The following is a 20704-nucleotide window of genomic DNA, read 5'->3' as shown; positions in this document are numbered from 1 at the left end:
AAAAAAAGTTTGCACAGAGGAAAACCTGAACACTGACTTGGAGAACCAATCTACCGTCGAAGATAAAAAGAAGATTAGACTGTTGGCTGGTTTTAAAATTTGAATTTTTCTGTAAATCTTAATTGGGAGTTTTATCGGACTAGTATTATAGAAGGGAAGATTAAGATAGGTTAGAGAAAAGAGGTGTATGTAGTTATGAGTTCATTATTTTCTGTTATACTTTAAGAAATAAAGTTGTTAATTTTTACTTTAAATAGTTCTTGGCCTCTCAGATTTTCACAGATTACTGCATGGGCTAAATCTTTTCTGTGTTGCTGAGTTAAATTAAGCAGGAGGGTTTACCCTGTGTTGTAACACAATGAGGCTGCACTAACTGATTAATACACTCTGTAATATTGAATTATAAATGTTTATTCTTCTTAACATCCTCACATGCACACACATATGCTCGTACATACAAGGTACAGGATGGAAAAATTGATTTCTATGCAGAGATTCACTTTTTGAAGTATACACTTTGGCCAGTAAGTTACCTTGAGTACAGAAAGGATAAAAGATCAAATGTTCCAAAGTGTATTGCTCTGATTTTCTGACACGTCAAATCAAGTTAGTAATCATGGTTTTACCTGCAGTCTTGGCAGACACCATTTGTTCAGGAAATACAATATTGAGAATTTCCTTCAATCCCTCTTTCAAAAGAACAAATAGATTTCACCCTGATCACTACAGGTAAGTTCTATTCAGAAAAGTAGGAGAGATAAACTGGTCGCCCTTCCTCACAAGCACCTTTGTTCCCCAACCACAAACCAAAACACACTCCATCCAGTCACTTTTCAAACAACTCCAGTAGGGATCTCCAGAAGAGCAGGTAGTAGTCCCAGTTGTGTAATTTCTAGGAAACCTTGCTTAAAAGAATTTTCCAGATTCCATGGTGATATTTCAACAACTTCTTTTAAAGAAACCATGCTAGGTATTCGACAAAGATTGAAATGATTCCAATTTACCAAAATCCTTCAAGATTTAAGTCCTCTAAGAAATATTAAACATGAAACATCTTTGTAAAGAAGGAATGGAAGGGTATATTTTTGGTGTTGAATAAATAAGATTGGAAGAGGATTTGTGTGAGGCATAAACATAGGCACACCCTGTCAAGCCCACTGGCCTTATGGTGCATGATATTCAAATTAGTTTTCTGTGAGTCAGTTGGTGTAACATCCATGTTGGGTTAAATATTTGATTCCACAAGACATAATAAATGTGCTTTTAATTATAGAATACTACAGCATGGTTTTAGACACATTGTCTTAATGCCCACTAGATTAGCAAAAGGGACTGGCTCAAATCAATGAGAGTAATCTTGTCACAATAAGTTAATTGAATTTACGAAAGGCATTATGATACATGTAGGGTTTTTCTGTTTGTTGCTAAATAATGTGAGTCATTTGAAAATTGGGTAGTGAGCTGTGAATGATCCTAAATGGAGAATGATCCATTCTCGGTCAGCATGGTGGTTCAGTAGTTAGCATAATTGCCTCACTGCACCAGGGTGCATGGTTTGTTTCCAGCCTCAGGTGACTGCAAATTCCAGCAGACTTTCTCCCCTGTCTCTGTGTGTTTCCTGCATGTGCTATGGTTTCCTCCAACAGTCCAAAAATGTGCAGGTTAGGTGGATTGGCCATACTAAATTTCTCCATGGTGTTCAGGGTTGTTCAGGCTAGTTGGGTTAGCTTTGGTAAATATGGGGTTATGGGGATGAGTTGGTGGGGGCGGGGGGAACACTTTCAGAGTTTTGGTGCAGATTTTGATGGGCCAAGTGGCCTCTATCTGCACTGTAGGGATTCTGTGATTCTAACTGTTTGTTTGGTTCATGAGTAACTGGTGATATTCTACAGTCATAACTTATTTGATTAGAGTGCTTGTCAGTATTAGTCAAGTAAATTTAGCAGTAAATTTATTAACAGAATAGAGTTCATTTGGCAATACGTGAATAAATAGTCGATTAACTAACTAAATCTTGTATTGGAGATTTCAACTCTACAGCAGTATCATGTCAAGATGCTCAACTGCTTTTACTTGAGCTGCTTTCAGAAGCTTCTGAAGATCAGCTGACAGGGCAAAATATCAGACACTGAGGTGCTGGCATGCAAAGCATCAAATCCTTTAGGGACGGCTCCAACTGAGCTAGACCGACTGTGTAAGCAGAAAGCCTACACTTGTTCACCAGGACAGGTTTCTCTGCGGATTTTGAGTCTAGGGTGTGCTGAGGAAATGCTGTAAAAACCCACAAAGGAGGCTTCAGTTCAGGAGTTTTGATTTTGATTTCACATCCTAGCAGAAGATCGCCCATAATTGCTGTTCCCAGTACAAATGAGTTATAAAACAATGCTGTTCCTACAAAAGCAAGCACATGTTAAAGGCAAAGATAAAGTGCACGTCACAAGTTTTAAAAAGCCCATTTTTCAACTCCTTTCCATTCTGAAGAACAGTCATACAGGATTCTCAACATTTACTTCTGTTTCTGTCTCCACAGATGCTGAGTTCCCTCAGCATTTTCTCAGCAAATACTTCTGTACAGTTGTTCTTTCGGGCATGTGAAAATAGCCCGTTTGAATATTTGCCCGAGCTATCAGAGATGGTACCTGCTGTCCTCTTACCTTGGGTGATATTTTAAATGTAAATGGGAGAGCATAGGTATGCATGTGTCTAACATATTGTATTGAGACTGCACCGCACATCACCATGTCTGGCAGAGGCTCCTTTAGTGAATAAATTGTATTTCTTTGCCACTTAATGCGGGAAGGGAGCTAGAAGTTCAGTAAGCCCAAACCTTTCAAAGCATTCCTGCTAAAGACAGTACTGCTAAAAAAAAATGAAGGCACCGCAATATTCACAGATAAGCGCATAGAATTCCCAGTCCATCTGACTGAGGTTATGTGGCAATGGACAGGGCCAGCTCAATGAAGACAGTTGCAGTATCGAGCCAGGATGAAACATTAATACAGTAAATGAATCTAATCCTCACATTGAGTCCTTCCTAAAAACATAGCACTTAATGATCCTAGGACTGAAGGGTATCTCAGAATTAAGGGACACCAATTTAAGACTGCGATGAGGAGGAATGTCTTCTCTGAGGGTTGAGTCTTTGGAACCACTTACCACAAAGTTATGGAGGCAGAGACAATATATATTATATATATATATATAAAGCTGAGATAGATTCTTGATCAATAGGAGAATCAATAGTTATGGGTAAAATGCAGGAAGGTGGACATGAAGAATTTCGAGTTTCACAATACTATGGAATGGTGGAGCAGGTTGAATGGCTAGCTTCTGTTCTTATTTCATATTGTCTTATGGTCTAACACTCTTGCGGGGTAAACCTGTCACTGGTAATTGCAAATCCAGACTATGGAAGGCACCTTGAGAAAATTATAACAAGTGCAAAGTCTTGTAAAGTTACTCCAGTTGAATAAAAACCAAGGAAACGATTGAATTTACATGAAATGCACAACAAACATCAGGCTTTCTATCAGAATCTACCCAGTTCTGATGACAATAACTGTATAAGTTGTGTCAATAAAGTGAGATTGGGAAAGGTTTTGTTAATTAAATGTAATGGGAAATCAAGGACTAAAACAGGGACCATTTCTGGGTCCCGCATCCACCTCTGGAGTAGGAGTACCAACCCTGAGTTTTATGCTAGAACCCACTTATTAGGCAGGAATATAGGTGTAATATCCATTTGATGGAATGAAGATGGGATTGTGCAAGCGATGTAAGCGGGTCACAGCAACTGTTACTGGGGCTGCCATTTTGTTGCATTATCGAAGGAGCAACACTCTGAAAACTAGTACTTCCAAATAAACCTGTTGGACTATATCCAGCTGTAATGTGATTTTTAACTTTGTGTTATTTGCATTTGGAAAGGCATAGGCCTGACTGCATTACCTATTTTCAGGTGCTCTCCTAATTTACCTTCCGTTATATTTGAAATCCTTGATCCCTCTCCCCCGCCTCCCCAACTTCCTTTTGCTCATTGCTGCCAGCTGGGTGGCAACTTTCCCACACTGCTAAAGTGCTTGCTAACAAAACTCCCCACAGTCTGCAGTGGCCTGATTCCTGTGTGTGAATAACCAACCTTCGTCTCACCATTCTACTTTTCGCCCTTTTGTGAGGTCCACTGGTATCCCTGGATCGTCATGACTGGCTCTCCACTGCCTATATGTCTCATTTGACTATTTGTACACTTCTCTCAAAATCAGAATGCTCCCTCAATGAGCTCTTCAGTGGTCTTAATAGCCATGGTAATGGGTTGAGCAAAAGTGTGCTGTTGCCCTCACTCCCCAGTGGTAATGGGCTCAATGGTAATGGGCACTGCGTTGGGAAACTGGCATGTTGGCTAACACTGTTACTTTCATTCCACCGCCTAGCTCCGTTTGACCTGAAATTTCAACCTCAAGTGTCAGTAATATCAACTGTGGGAAAAACAGAAGCAGCAAACATTTTCTTTTCTGTCAGTGCCTGGTGTCAATTCCCTTTTGTAACGAGTTTTCTTTTAATGTTCTCTTGTGAACCTTGTTTTATCAATAAACAAATGATTCTACAGTGACAACAATATTGAGATTGTCTGTTGAATTATTTAAATTGCCTGTGAATTGAGCTCCAATCAATGGTCTGAATGATGGTGTGACTAATTGATTTGCACAGCTCTGTCATGGTAAACTTGGAAAAGCACGAGCATGTTTAAATTTAAACTTTTAGTGTTCAGTTTTCTTGAAAACTGAGGTATAAGTATGTCCTTAAATAAGATAGGCTACTGCAGTACCTCTTCATTGCTCAGCTTATCCTATAATGCTCCCAGTCAAAGCTTGGCAAGGTAATTCTAAAGTGTAGGGAACCTGACAATTCAGCTTGAAACTTTAAACATTAGTTTCGCCCAGCTGACAGTTCCTTCTGATTGTCTGATAGATTTTTCCCTACTTCTACCAATTTCTCCCCAATCTCCCTCCCAGTTTCTCTTTGCTTTCTCCCAGTATGTTCCAGTTTCCGACTACCCTGTCCCTGCAGATTTTCCCGACTCTGTTTCTTTCTTTTTTTTCTGTTTGTCCTTCTCGGTGCAAAGTAAACCCTTTCGGTATATATCTTTTAATTTATTTGAGAATGGTGGTTGACTGAGGCAAAGGTTGATTTGAAAGAAGAGCAAACTTGGCTTCTCAATTCTATTAATCTACTGCTAAAGCAGATGCTGATAGGAGCAATGCTGCAAATGTTAATGAGCTCCACAGTGAATATGGTGAACCACAGTGATTTACAGATTCCAAGTGTTGGAACAAATGCTGCCTTTAATTGTTGGTAGCATGCTGGAGCTATAGCTAGATGGTCCAGGAGGAATCTGCGCAACATGGAGCGATAGGGCATGGGTGGGTCTTGCAGGTTTCATATGCGTCTAATCTGTGGCTACGGTTTTACTGTTGGGGCTGCAAATAGGGGTTAAGCTCTTTCAATAAAACAGTGAGATATTAAAAAGGAAATCATCTTACATGTGCCTGAATTGTTGTAGTGCACAAATCAAAATTAGTATTGGGAGAATATGAGAACTGTTGCTTGCCAAATGTAAGAATTCAACACAATTGATGTATGGAACATGAATTGCGAATATTTGTAATTGGAACAGTGATTCTGTCATTGTCATGAGGGACCAAAACTACTCCGCAACAGCAGCTTGTATTCATTTAGTATCACCACAATAAAGCTTCCCAAGATGATCCACTGGAGTGACACTGTACAAAAATCTAGCACGCAGCCATGTCAAGATAATTAGGAGAGGTGACCAAAAGATTGGATGAGGAGGTCAGGAGCGAAAGAGAGATAAGGCAGTGTGCAGAGGAGATTCTAGAATGTAGAGTGTAGAAATCCAAAGTCAGAATTGCCAATGGTGGAACGATCAAAATTGGCCTCTTGCACATCCCCAATGTTGAAAGAATGTTGAGATCAGGGAGCTTTTGCAGTCTGTCACTGATGGGAAATTCCACCAATGGAAGACAGACTTACATTTCTGCTTTAATGACACATAACGCTTCACAACACTTCAGAGTCAGTAGTGATTTTGAAGTATAGTGACTGTTGGATGAAATGTGGCAGTAAACTTGTGCCCAGTGAGGTCTCGCAAACAGCAACATAAAATAGCCAGATAATCCATTTTTTTGGTGATATTTGAAGGATAATAATCGATGAGGTATTGAGGTTGGTGCTGTAACTGCTCTGCCTTTCAAAATAGTGCCTCAGGATCATCAAACTTCGACTGGGTTGAGCACAAAGGGCCTTTGTTTCATGTCTCATCTGGCGGATGGCACCTCTGGTAGTACAGCACTCCCTCAGTACAGCACTAGGACTGTCTGCTCAAGTCTTTGGATAGAAAGGATCAAGACGACTGAAGTGATGCAGCTTAACCCGAATTCTTCTCCCTTGTTTTAACAGTTGCCCAAAAGATAGTGGCCACCCGAAAGAAGCAGCAGCTCTCCATTGGACCATGCAAGTCGCTGCCCAATTCTCCAAGCCACTCGTCAGTGTGCTCTGCTCAAGTCTCTGCTGTCCACATCAGCCAGGTAAATAATTGAGGGGAAGATTTAGAAAAAGCAGAATGAGTCTGGGAAACATATCGAATGAAACTGTCATGCAGGCTTTTCATTTTATCTAGATCAGCTTCCTTCCTAGAAGTTAAACACATATAGAGGAATCATACTGGAAAATGTATTATACTTTAGCAGTGCTGTCCAGAATAGTTCAGTAGAAAGCTACACCTTACCCAGTGTTTAACAGGGTTCCCAAATATAACAAAGTTGGTCCCAATGACTAACATATTGATAACAAGAGGATATAGATTTAAGGAGAGTTACAAAAGTACAAGAGGCAAACAAGGTTCAAGATTTGATCCCAGTGCTGTTCCCCTTGTGCTGTTTTGATGTGCCAATAAAGATGTGGCAGGTGAGTTCATTGGCTAAGGGGGAGGGAGAACTGATTTGCCAAGCCATTGAAGCAAAAGGGAGGACTGCAGATACTGGAAACCAGAGTCTAGATTAGAGTGGTGCTGGAAAAGCACAGCAGGTCAGACAGCAAATCCGAGGAGCAGAAAAATCTACATTTCGGGCAAAAGCCCTTCAATTATCTGTTTGCTGTTCTGATGAAAATTATGATGAAAGGTCATCTTGCCAGATGCATCAAGTCTCTCTTTCTTTCCCCAGTGCTGTCTGACTCTTTCCTGAATATTTCCATAACTTTTTGTTGTTGTTTCTTAATGTGTAAGTATGCTTACTGAAGTGTAGCCATTCTGAAATGATGCACAGCAAGACCCCACCTGAGTACATGCCTTACCTGAAAGCCAGCATTTCCTTCGGTTTCTCAGTACTACACTGGAAGACTGGCCCTCAATTATGTGCCCACGTCTCTGAAGTGGGACAGTAACCCACAACATCCCTGAGGCTAAATGGCCACGGCTGACCAGAGTATAACTTGCATATGTCTTAAATGACACAGGGCAGTTATCTTCCTATCTTTAATTGCTTTCTTCTCTGCTTTGTAGACAAGCAATGGTGGAGGAAGTTTGAGTGATTATTCCTCTTCTGTCCCTTCCACACCAAGTACAAGTCAAAAGGAGCTGCGAATTGACATTCCTCAAACTGCCAACACTCCAACTCCTGTTCGCAAACAGTCAAAACGGCGTTCTAACATATTTGCTGTAAGTAATTGCCTCACCTTGTACAGATCTAATTAATCGATGTACCTATATAAATAATGGACACTGATTAGCTGAAACAGCATCTGGATAACCAAATGACACTTATGTATGAGATTGGTTAGACCACTTGTGCAATTTAGGTCGGCTTACTTGTTCCCAGTCTAGTGGGACTGTCTTATGAAGAGAGGTCGGGCAAACTGGGCCTGTATTCTTTAGAGTTTTGAGAAATGAAATGTGATCTCACTGAAACTTACAAAATACTTCCAAGATATAGACAGCTGAGATGTTTCTGCTGATTGGAATCAGCGGGCCCAATTTAATAATAAGGGGGAATGCCAATTGGGTCTGAAATGAAGAGTGATTATTTTACTCAAAGGGTTGTGAACCTTATGAGCTGTGGATGCTCAGGTTTGGAATATGTTTACAGTAGAGATTGATTTCTGATTATTACTGTTGTACAGAGTTGGGGTTGGTAAAAGGCATTGAAGTGTTCGGTCAGCCACAAATTATATTGAGTAGCATGTTAGCCTTGATGGACTAAGTGGCCTATCCTCCTCATCTGTTCTTTGAGCAGGTGTGGGTATTAAGAAGATGAAATAGCTGGTGATATTACTTTCCTAGTTTGTTCCTTGGCTCTTAATTATTTTTATTTCCAGTACAGAGATAAGCATGTCCTTTACCCCAACAAGTAGCAACGATGGTGAGATATGTGCTATCAAATCCATCTGCCTTATTGCTTTGAAATATGTACTTGCACACAATTTGTAAGCATGCTTCCAAAGCTATTGCTTGTCTTTGCTGCTCAGATACTCCACATTGGAAATTGTACACTTCTGGTTATTGATTGCTGTGCAGCTTGCTCATAATACCTTCAAGACAAAATTACTTGACACTTATTGACTCAGTGAACATATAAAGAAGGGTCATTTGAGGAATGTACTGAAAACCTGCTAGTATTTGTGGAGCTGCACCCATGAATCAGTAGGATATTAAGGGTTGGGGTTATGTGAATGGTCCTGATACACTCACGTAAGGCCCTTGCAAAATATATGACTAACTTTGGCAGAAGTTGCATTCTGATTTTTGACTGTGCATTAAAAATTGTAAATCTCCATTAAAATATAGAGTCATTTAGCTGAAATCACCTTATCCTCTCTCCTCTCTTGAACTGCTAAATGTTTGCAAAATTTGCTGTTTTTATTTCACATTTGCAACCCCCAAAGTGATTTTTAAAACTGCTGCAGAACTGGATTTCTGCCACTAGATGCCCTCGCTTAGCTATAATTCAGCAATGGTTCACATTCTCTCCAACACCATCCCACATTTTAATTAACATTTGCTCTACATCCTAATGACAGATCTAAGATACTGAGCCCTGAAAATAGCAAAGTGTCTCTAAAAGAATGAATTGTTGAAAAATACAAACACATAAATATTGTTTAAATGTTATTTGAAAAGTGAAATTCAAGCAGTCAAGCGTGCATTTTTGGTTTCCTGTCCATCACAATATTTTTAAACTCTTGCTATATTTAAAACATGACAAGTGGTGATTCACAGTGTGAGTTATGCTGAGATGTAATTACATTCAAGGACAAATTAAATCTTGATACCACTACCCACCCACTCCAGCTAAAAAAAAAAGTTTAAATTAAAAACACATTCCTAATTTTGAAGCAGATCTGGAAATATGAGTTTATTTTTCCTCCTCTGTGGCCCTGAGTGGTCTTTGTTGCTGTTTGCTGTAAGATGCATTTATTTAGCCAGAGGAATGCTGAAGCTATTTGTATAATATACTGTCACTGGGGGAAAGAGTTCAGCTGAAAGATACAATAAATGCATCAAATGCAGTAAAGAGATTGAGGAAAAGGCCACAGAAGACCAAGAGATACAATATAATGATGAGAGTTGGCATGCTGTACTGTGTCCTGCTCAGGAAGATTTTAGTGCACAGTGATAGTGAAGTGTGAATTTTCATCCTGAGTTGATTTGGACTGTCAGAAACTGCAAATGATAGTTTCAGTTTGTGACCTTCAGAACTCTGGAAGTGTCTGAAAAGAGCATTTTCACCTATGATGTGTTGCTGTTTGTCGGTTTGTCACAGGTGATGGTAGTGACGAGAGATTGAAGTTATAAATTGAGGTTATCACACAAATTACATCAAATGAAGAGAATAGAATAAGTTGACAAGCAATTATTTCTAATGTATTATTGTAGACTCCACACTTTCTGGTCCTGCTTATCATAGTCAGATGCCTCTCTTCGACAAATGACACTAAGTGTGTATCTTATTGCAGGAGACATTATAGCATGTTTAAAACACTGACTATTCAAGATTTTTTCAAATATCTGTTTGCACCTGATTAACTGTACTGTAACTGTCTGAAGTGCATGAGAAGTTTTGTTTCTCCTTTCTTGATTTCAAACTTGGATGAGACAGCCTACCTCCACTGGCCCCTGTGCAACACTATCTCCTCCAGGCCAACAAAAGATAAATGTATTCTGGGTTTCAAGTTGGTGGAGAGAAGTCAGAGTTAGCGTTTCATGTCCAGTGACTCTTCTTCCAAACCGATGGTAGATAGGAAAAGGTTGGTATTTCAAAACTTGGATTAGACAGCCTACCTCCTCCAGGCCTATCTTTTCTGGCTTCCTATCTGGCTCTTGACCCTTTAGCCCTGTCTCCACAAGCCCTGCAATGGGTCCTGATTGCGCTCCCTGCTCAGTTAGGATGGTTGGTTTTTAAAAAATCAGTTCTGAAGAAGGCTCACTGGACCCAAAACATTACCTCTGATTTCTGTCCACAGATGCTGCCTGACCTGCTGAGTTTTCCCAGCAATTTCTGTTTTTGTTTCTGACGTCTCTTTCCCTGGATTTGGTACTTTGCAGAGTTCAAAGGTTGCTCATCTTCAGCTTCTTAGGGTGAAATAAATTCAGTTCCAATAATTCTCTGAAAAAAACAAAGAAGCGAATATTCATCAAACAATTAATGTAAATCTTCTGTCTCTCACTTATGTGACTCAGTATTGTAATGAGGGACTAAAAGTGCCATTAACATTTTGCAGTACTGTATTTAAATCAAGTTGTTCATGCACAATGTTTCTTGGTGTCTTGTAACTTTTAATCCTTGCTATTTTACAATGGTCATTTTCTTTTTCTAGTCTCGAAAAGGAAGTGAGCTAGACAAGGAGAAGAAAAATCTTGACACCAGAGCAGACAGTATTGGGAGTGGCCGAGCAATCCCAATTAAGCAGGTAAGGTGCTGTTTTCCCTTTCTCCCCACTGCTCCTTTTAATTGGAGGCATGGAGCAACATGGTTTCAACTCTGTAACCTGCCTCTTGTTTTTCCCCCTCTCTCTGTTTATTTGATGCTTTCCATTTCATTAACATAGAAGTTGCACACTTGACATCAATTAGCTGGGCCCTAAACACGCTAAAGTAAGATCATTAGAGTAAGATGCTCGCGACACCGTGGGAAGTATTAAGAACTGGGTCTAATTAACTGCAATCTGCAGCCCTATCTGCATATGGAGTGCTTCCAGCTTGGAATGCTTCAAAGACCAGCTTTGTCGGAGTGCCATGATTGGAACTGAAACAGGCGAGTGTCTGAATCCGATCACTGAACAGAACTCTTGTGATCTCGTATATTGTTTGACTTGGCCCCAATTTGCCAATGCAAGAGGACATCTGATCACGACTACCTCCACTTGCCAAGCTGAGGCAATTAGTTCTGATAACGATGGCCGGTGCACTGACTATTTGCTCTTGTTTGCAATCTCTAATGAAGAGGCTTCAGTAACCCCTCAACTAATGTGCAAATTAACTTACTTGCTTCAATATGGGGGATGGGGAAATTCTTTTGACAGCTGCAAGTGTGGGCTTTGTGTCAATCTTCCCCATGCAATCAGGCAAAAAAGGTATTTTGACAGTCATGTGGTGTTTGTTCAGACAGAATCTTTTTCTTTTTCTTTTTTGAATCCTGCTTTTTAAAATGAAGTTGAATGTTGTCTTAAGCAATGTAACATTGACATTCTAGGTTTATGTTGGCTTGACATGTGGAGTCTCACTGAGTTTCTTCTCTGAATGAAGCACAGAGCACACTGAGAGTTTTGTTTTTCACAATGGAATTCACAGAATAAGTTTCTTTCTTTCCTTTTTAAATCTAAATTTTAGATTTTTTTCGCATTTGCAAATCACTAGCTGAAATACTTATACTTTTTCCTGTATCGCAACTTTTGCAGTTAACTCAATATCCTGCACACAAGACAGCTAGGAAATTTACATCAAAAGTAATCATACTACCCTTCTGCATCCTGACATACTCTCCCTATTTCAATAGGGAATAATGGACCCCCAGAAAGAGTTACTGGCTGAAATCTGTTCAAAATTTCAGTTGGTATATGTTTAGATTTATAGGTGTATATATAAAATAATAAGATATGAGGAGTGAGAGGCTGAAATCTAATCGAGTGTTTGAGTGGTATACCAATGTATTAATCAATACAATAATAGACACCCAAAAATAAAGTGCAAGCTAGCAACTTATAACAGATATGCAGGACTTAATTACTTCTCTTGAACATAATCAAAGGGTTTGGAGTGATCTGTATGTCCAACAGTAAATGTCTGGGAGTGCATTATAGGTTGGAATCTAATTCAGGCTGGAGAAAGTGAGGACTGCAGATGCTTGAGATCAGAGTCAAAAAGTGTGGTGCTGGAAAACCACAGCCAGTCACGCAGCATCCGAGGACCAAGGAACAATTCAATGTTCCTGATCAAGAACTCATGCTCGAAACATCAACTCTCTTGCTCCTCTGATGCTGCCTGACTGGCTGTGCTTTTCCAGCACCACATCTGTTTCAGGCATTCAGGTGAGCTCTCCTAACCATGACAGTGAACTCTGAACTGTTTAGAATAGCCATTGTAAAATTAGTAAATCAGTGTTGCCTGTGCTTCCTGGTTTATGGTGTACCTGTTATAAATGATCCAGACTTCCTATGGTCTTATATTTGTGTTCCAGTATTGCTCTAGATCCTTGTCTCCATGTTGACATTCATTCAGAAACATTAATGGAAGGATTATCACTATCCCAGTTTCTTGAGGATGTCATTTGCAGTTGATTATCAGAAAATTCCATGTCAATCAATATTAGATTAGTGGGCCAATACCTCCACGTCGGCCAGCTTTGATTTTTGTGATAACTAATTAGAGTGGTGCATCATTTCTTCTGTTTGAATTCAAGAAGCTGAGATGTGAAACATGCCAAGCTGCCTTATTGCAGTTATTTATCTAATAATTCCAGTTGTTAATTTCTGCAGTTAGGTAAGCTAAATTGATTTATTACAAGTATTTATTTATTCTCAATGACTGAAAGAGCTGCTTTCAGGTAAATTAGTGAAAGATTTTGATTAATTCCAATGTAAAGCAAACTCAATGTTTTCTAAAGAAGCATGCAAATGCTTTAAAAGCTAAGCAGAGGGAGAAAAAAATCACAAGAGGCTCTGCTTTGTCTTGACTGGGCTTGTCATTTATTAATTTTTCATAGCAGGAGAATCGTACATACATAATCACTTGATTGCAGTGGGAGTTGGCAAGGTCCTGTGGTCTCATTTGCATAAATCTTGTTAAGTCAATGGCAGTTAATGAAGTACAAATGAGCTCAAAGAAGGTGACATGGAAATGGCTGATGGCAGATGGGAAGTCTGTTTATGCGATCGCAGCTGTGTGTTTGCATGTGTATGCACACCAGTGTGTTACACACATATGTATGCATGTTATGCACTAGCTGGCTATGTGTTTGGGTTTTACAATATCCTCATATGATCTCAAAGACCTCAAAGGCAAAACTGTGTCTGCTTTTCACATCAAGTGCTGAGATGGTGAGTAAAGTTCTATTGATGTCCTCGGTACTGAACTATTTATAACCTGTTTCCCTATGCATGCTTTGGTCACACTAGGTCATGGTGCTAGGTGCATCTCTTTGATTAGCCTTTTGTGCTACTGAAGGAAATGGAGAACTGAGTCTATATCTCAGGTACTGTCAAAACCCTACAGCGAGGGAGTTCGTGGAGATCTTGTGGAATGAGTCACCTTGAGAATTGGAGTAAATAAGGGGTTAATGGAAGTAGGTAGCAGGGAATGATGTTCAAAGAACAGTTGATACTTAACAAAGAATTGTAGTAGATGCCAGCAATACCTTATATTAAGAAGAAGGGGTAACTTAGGACAATAATGCTTAGAAGCCAAAAGGAGGCCAGCAGAGAGGAGGGTAGTGGATTAGATGTGAAATTTGGAGAAGAGTGAGGAATCACCAGTGAATTACATAGAAGGGAATAGTAAGCTGACAATAAGTTGCATGAAACAGTGGAAGGGTGGTTGTAGCATGTGTAGATAGAGAACTGAAGCCTGCTGGTGAGTTCCACTGTTAAAACCAGGTGCCTGAAAGAAAATTAGTTAGTGGAAATGTAGAGCCAGTGGAAGTTTATCAAGTAAAAAAGGTTACCATACAGCTATGTGAAGGTGAAGAAGAATAACAACAAGGTATTGGGCTGGTGGAGAATGACAACTGATGCTGGAATAGAGTAGCACTAGAAAAGAAGACTGTTGGTGAATAGCGCTGATGAAGAATGGAAGGTCACCAATGAATTGCATTGGTAAAGAATGGAAGACTATCAGTAGAAACTACTGGTGAAGAATAGAGGGCAGTTGGGGATCAAATAGTGAAGACTAGATTGCTGTGGGTGTACTGCTGTTGAAGAACAGAATTCAAATAAATGGTGCTGGTGAAAAATAGAAGACCAGCAGTGATAGCAGCAGGCAGGAGAGAAGAACAAAGATATGTTACATGGGCAGACTAGAAGACAATTGAAGAAATAATTTACACAAGCAGAGAAGAGTGCCAATTATGCTTGTGTTTTACAGTATACAAAGTCTTTTCTATTATCCCTTGCACACCTTGTTATCCTCTAATCCAATTATGTTCCACATATTGCATAATACAATATAAATGTTATCTGTGAGAAAATAGCCTTCAGGACAAAAGTTTTAGTTGGAAAATAGTTTCTTTTCACATAATCTGATGATGAAACAGACTGTAGTTTGTCTCCTGTCAGCCTGTGTTAATAACAAGCAATAGATGGCGTTTTTAAGCAGCAGTTGAGTTCTACTGAAGACCCAATATTTGATGTTGGGTGCCTACCCCTGTCTGAACAGATTCAAGGCTCTTTAGTGATTCATACGTGTAAAAGGAAGTTCTTCTGCCTTGGCAGAAAATCTCAATCTTAAAAAGCCTACCATTGAATTAATTTTTCTTATAATTGTTTGATTTATATATACAATGATTTTACTCTTCCTGTGTTGTCTGCTGCTTTCACACAAAACCAAAGTCTGACCCCTGTCTCTGTCTAAATGACAGCAAAAGAGGGTGAATGGTGTTCCCATAGCCTGTTGAGATGACTTCACAAAGGTGAGGGAGGCTGCCATTAATGTCTCATTGTAGTGTCTTGCTGCCTTGGCAAGCAGAGCTGTGATATACCCCAGGCGACCATGCATCATCTCTTTTGGATATCAAAGAAGTGATTCTTCTGCTTCCATCCAGCTGTCAATAGCAATGTTTGATATCACCTATCCTTTTATTCAGACGTTTATTTACACACATAAGTGTCCTTGTAAATCTTCCTCCAAGTTCCAGGAAATTCCATGTGACCAGAAGCTTCTAATTGCGGACATTACCAGGCAATGATAATGCATGTACAAGTCTTCTTCACGGCCAATTGTTTCTGATTCAGTTCTCGGCACAAACATCGTTTAATTTGACACAAAGGGAACCAAGCTGGATTTGAAGTGGATATAAATGAACTCTTGTCTTCAGCTATCTTCACTTTTTTCTTAAAAAAATAGGTTTTCTCTAATTGACTTTTATGCTAATATTCCTTTTGATATTTTGTTTGAACATGGAGTGAAGATTATTGATCTGAGAAAAATTATTGGCCTGTAGGAATTAGAATGCAAACTCTGGTGAAATACCTGAGTAAATCAGCTCAATTGGCTTAGATTTCTGGACTGTCTTGATTTTAAGTGTCTTGTGTTACCTGCTGCATCTGTACCAATATGAATCTGGCTCCCCTTGCACTGTAGCCTGAAATGACCAGACTGTCTGTAACTACTATATTTCTGTTTTCGTGAATCCAGATCCCATGCACTGTAGGGCTCAGTGGTCAGTGCGCTGTGTTACTGACTCTGTTTGAATTGTTGTTAGTCTAGCTCTCTTTGTCTCACTGTCAGATTTAATCAGTTATTATAGCCAGGACACTTTAATGCCAACTTTGATTAATCAAATTCATTCACACTGCTGAACTCAACATTTTCTTCAGTTTTTTTCCTGCTTTCAGCACCCACAAAACATTTATTTAAGTGTGAACGGAGCATTTCTTTTTAAAGCATGATTGATGGGAGCTTGTTTCAAGCTGCAGTTAACATCCTTTTTTCTAGGCCAGAAGCCCCTGGTTCAAGTTCCATATGAGGAATTGATGGCCAAAAAAGGTGCATTCCTATTGTGCCCTGACAGGTTGAGTATTGACTTGTAAATCCATCCAACATACGCCTTTGGTGAGTGGGAGAGATTGTTGCTTAGCCATGTGATAGAAAGAAACTTAGAGCCTTCACCACAACTGTTCATAGCACTACATTACAATGTGCATGTAAAAGTGTATGTTACCACAACAACTCAGACTCCTTAAGGAGTCACTTGACTGGAAGGTCACTGTGGATTGGATTGGTGCCACTATGGTAGGGTTCAATCCCCATATCAGAACCTCTTCGCCCTCCCTGTGAAGGAGATCATGGGACTGTGGATCTGATGCCTTTAGTTCAGAGAACTGAAGAGCAACGACAATGGATGCCAAGTCTATCATCAGTAGACTTGGAGTCACGATAGTGGGTGGGAGTCCTGAAGAAGGGCTTATGCCCGAAACGTCGATTCTCCTGCTCCTCGGATGCTGCGTGGCCTGCTATGTTTTTCCAGCACCACGTTTTTCAACTCGGGAGATGAATCCACACCAATCTTTAAACGTAGTGGTTACATGCAAAAATACAATTATAATACTCAAAATGGAAATGTCTCTATTTTATAAATGTTCCTTGTCCTATGCTACCAAGTCATGCTATTGCATTAAGAGAGGCAAGAATATCTTAGGCATTGGTACCTACAGATTTTGCATTTTTTTATGTGTCTGTGAGTCATATTGCCAGAATCTTACACTCAAGGAGGAATGAATTTGATGTTGATATTTGCAGAGGTTGAAAGTCTTATTTTGGCAAAAGGTTCCCAGTCTGGTGCACGTGGAGCTGCCAGAATAGTTTTCACATGAAAGAAGTAAGTGGTACGTGATTATTGAAATGTCTGCTGGCCAAGGCAGCAATCGTGTGGAGTGCAGCAGCTTTGTGTAACAATAAAACAAATGGGATGCAGGGTTGTAATAGGGCCTTTGTCACTTTCTGGTCTCTGGTCTCCCCTCTCCCCACTCTTCTTCTGAAGGAGGTCTGATTCTTTCTGGAGCCCAATGTCACAGGTACCTGATTGCCTTTCAGTACAGTCAAATGGCTGTTTATAGCCTGTGTATCTGCACTAAATCACGGGGCTGCTTGTCTGCTCTTAATCTTAGAGCGAATCCCAATGTCGGTACACAAAAGCAAGTGAAGAGTGAGCATAAATGTTTGCCTTTGCCGTCCCTCCCCCACTCCCTTTTCATATGAGGGTGCTGAGCTGAATCTCAGCTTGAAATTCAATATGAAATTGAACCTGATTCACTCCTGGTCTGGATTGCAACAATCCACATTCAGCTGCATGTTCATGCTTTTTGTATTGCAAGGGGTACACACACCATTATAGTTTAAAAATGTGCTAGAAAGTAGACAAGTGAAAGATGTTATCAAGAATAAAAAGCATAGAAAGCATGTTATTCACTTATTAGAAGTGGTCTCTGAGAATCAAATGATTTGGTGCTGCCTTTGAATCCATCCTGTTTTACAAGCAGCACCGGCTCCCCCTGTTAAAACTCGCAGTGAATCAAATTAAATTATACGGTTGATAATGAAAAAGTAAATGTATGAAGAAATGGACCCCGATTAAAATTCCCATTAGTCTCTCTACATTGTTAATGTATCTTCACAGGGAATATTAGGACACTGATGTGAAGGCAAAGCAGCAGGAGCAAGAATCTATATTTGAACATGAATCTATTTCAATGGCAGTGCTTTCAGGAGTCTGTAAGTTGCTGAGGGCAGTAAGGAGTCAGTGTTAAAAATTCAAGCCTTTTAAATTGCTTATTGTGTGTGTTTTACTGAGGTTGTGATAATAGTGTCTTTAATAGGATTTTCTTTGGTTTGAATAAAGCTTTCCTTTAAGAGAAACCTTGTAACTATGTTATTAGTGATTGTTGAGGTATTTGTCAGACTTGGAGATGGAGTGTGACCCCTGTAAACTCCTCCTTAAGCTTTTATGACCACGGGACTCAATAGTAAAGCCTTTTTAAAAAAAAAAAGCTGCTCGTAGAATAGTTAAAAGGCTGCACATTACTCAGATGTAAAAGATACAGTCTCCTGCAAGCAGCTCGTGATAAAATTGGACCTTGACTGGACCGTTAATTGATTTGAAAGTTCCCTCAGGCTTACTTGCTTGTTTTTTTCCCCCCTGCTATTGTATACGCGGTGTAGTCACTATTCCCACAGCAGTCCAAATAATTCTTTCCAAGTAATTAGATAAACTGTGTCCTTACACCAGAAATGTGCGATGTGTGTATGCTTCGAATTTCATAGCATTTAGATCGAACGTTGGGGATAGAATATCTGAACTGTACTCTGTTCAGTGCAGCCACTTATAACTAGTGAGTGATTTTGTTTTCCCTCCCTTCTTTTTCCATCCTTTTTTAATTACTTCTTCCTTTACTCTTTCCTTTTCTCATTTCCTTGCAACATTTTCTCTCTCTTGTACTTTCTCGTTCCTACACTCCCTCCCTCCACCCCTTTTGCACTTTCTCCCTCCCCATTCTCCTCCCAATTCCATCCCTCCTGAAGGGAGCATTTCCGATGGAGATGTAATTCAAAAATATGGTGGGGCAGGAGATACTTAACAAATGAAGGGGATAAAAATAACAAACTGAGTGTGTTTGCCATATGAAAAATATTGATCCAATCAGATTTCTGCCTGCTTAACCCCGAGAGAAAGACAGAAGATGCTTAAGATACTGAGCAAGTTTAGCAGCTCTGTGAAGAGAAAAGCAGTTCACGTTCAGGCCCTTTTTCTGAACCTCAGGACTAACTGATCAGGATGGAGCATTGTCCTCTCCACTCATGTTGAATATGCTGAGTTCATGAGTTTGAGCCAGAATTTGTATTATTCACCAAGTATGTCATGTGTGGAGAATGGAGCCAGCAGCCTACTTTAAGGAGAACAAGGTTTCAATGCTCTGGTTAAGATAGTTTCCAACTTGGTGTTATTGCCTCGTTTAAAGTACAGTCACTAAATCAGGATTCCACAAGCAGCATGGACTGTGTCTAGCCTGAGAACTCTTGATGAGATAGGAATACTGATAGCTCTGCTTTCCATTCACATCTGACCAGAGTATTAGCGGTATATATGACATTATCATCTCACTCCCCTTCCTTAATGAGCATAACAATAAAGCTGAATAATTATTATAATATAATGACGCTCTGTTAAGCCTGAAACAGGTTTTTGAATGCAGAAAACTATTTTCATAAGGAGCTGCAAGTGGAAAACAGTTAATTTGTGTATGTGTCTTTCCACCTTTCAGTATTTAAAGCAATATAAAACCTGCCATCCTATTGAACACCACAGGACACCATCCACAATCTTTATCTGAAACATCAGTACTCCAGGAACCTCAACAAGTTTCATCTTGATAATAGAACAGTTTAGATACCACAAAAAAAGTAGCCATGTATTCTTGAGTTCTCTCTTCAACATTTTGTTCAGATTTATTCCATGTTCTTGCTGTAACTGTGTTGTTGGCCAGGACTGAAGGAAATACTGGCTTGATTTTACCTTGTATCAGCACATTCATGTATTGCCAGTGGAGACTCAGATATAGCAGCAGAGAGGATGGACACCAATTGAGTTTTCCGAACTGAACCTCCTTAACATGCGTGCTGCTATGCTAAAGAAAAAAGTACATGTACTTCATGACCTCAGAACATCCTTTAAGCCCTTTGCAACCAGTGAAGCATTTTTTTGAACAGTAATGATTGTAATGATAGAAAATACAGTGACCAATTTGCACACAGTAAGCTCCCACAAATAACAACGCAATGATGATCAAATAGTTTTTTTTATTTGGTAACATTGTTTGGGAGGTTAAACATTGTTTAGGATTTCAAAGTGAACTCTCCTAATCTTCTTTGATTGGTGTCCAGGGATCTTTAATGCCCATGTGTGAAAGCAGATGCAGTTTAATGTTCCATTTAAAAAGTTGGCACCTTCAATTGGGCTGGGTGTGTCTATCTTGATTTCTAACTTGGAGAATGAAGTGCTACCCATTGAGAAGGTGACGAAGGAGGTAGATGAGGGGAAAGCGGTAGATGTAGTATATATGGATTTTAGTAAGGCGTTTGATAAGGTCCCCCATGGTAGGCTACTGCAGAAAATACAGAGATATGGCATTGAGGGTGAGTTGGAGGTTTGGATTAGGAATTGGCTCTCTGGAAGAAGACAGAGGGTAGTAGTTGATGGCAAAGATTCATCTTGGAGTGCCGTCACTAGTGGTGTTCCGCAAGGATCTGTTTTGGGACCATTGCTGTTTGTCATTTTTATAAATGACCTGGAGGAAGGGTTAGAAGGTTGGGTGAGCAAGTTTGCGGATGATACGAAAGTCGGAGGAGTTGTAGACAGTGAGGAAGGATATGGCAGGTTACAGCGGGATATAGAGAAGCTGCAGAGCTGGGCAGAAAGGTGGCAAA

At 39.8% G+C, this 20704-nt stretch overlaps 1 protein-coding gene across 7 annotated transcripts in view; it reads left to right on the top strand.

Annotated features, from left to right (window-relative positions):
- The window catches only part of agap1 (ArfGAP with GTPase domain, ankyrin repeat and PH domain 1), a 759171-nt gene that overhangs the window by 489719 nt on the left and 248748 nt on the right, over window positions 1–20704 (top strand). For all 7 annotated transcript variants that reach the window (XM_072578526.1, XM_072578525.1, XM_072578524.1 and 4 more), the window contains exons 7-9: window positions 6478–6605; window positions 7580–7735; window positions 10891–10983. In XM_072578526.1, coding sequence (XP_072434627.1) covers window positions 6478–6605; window positions 7580–7735; window positions 10891–10983 — 377 coding nt within the window. The remainder of the gene's footprint in view (window positions 1–6477; window positions 6606–7579; window positions 7736–10890; window positions 10984–20704) is intronic.

Source organism: Chiloscyllium punctatum, chromosome 10 (assembly GCF_047496795.1).
Source record: "Chiloscyllium punctatum isolate Juve2018m chromosome 10, sChiPun1.3, whole genome shotgun sequence".
NCBI classification, from domain to species: domain Eukaryota; kingdom Metazoa; phylum Chordata; class Chondrichthyes; order Orectolobiformes; family Hemiscylliidae; genus Chiloscyllium; species Chiloscyllium punctatum.
This window is presented reverse-complemented; position numbering and strand designations above follow the sequence as displayed.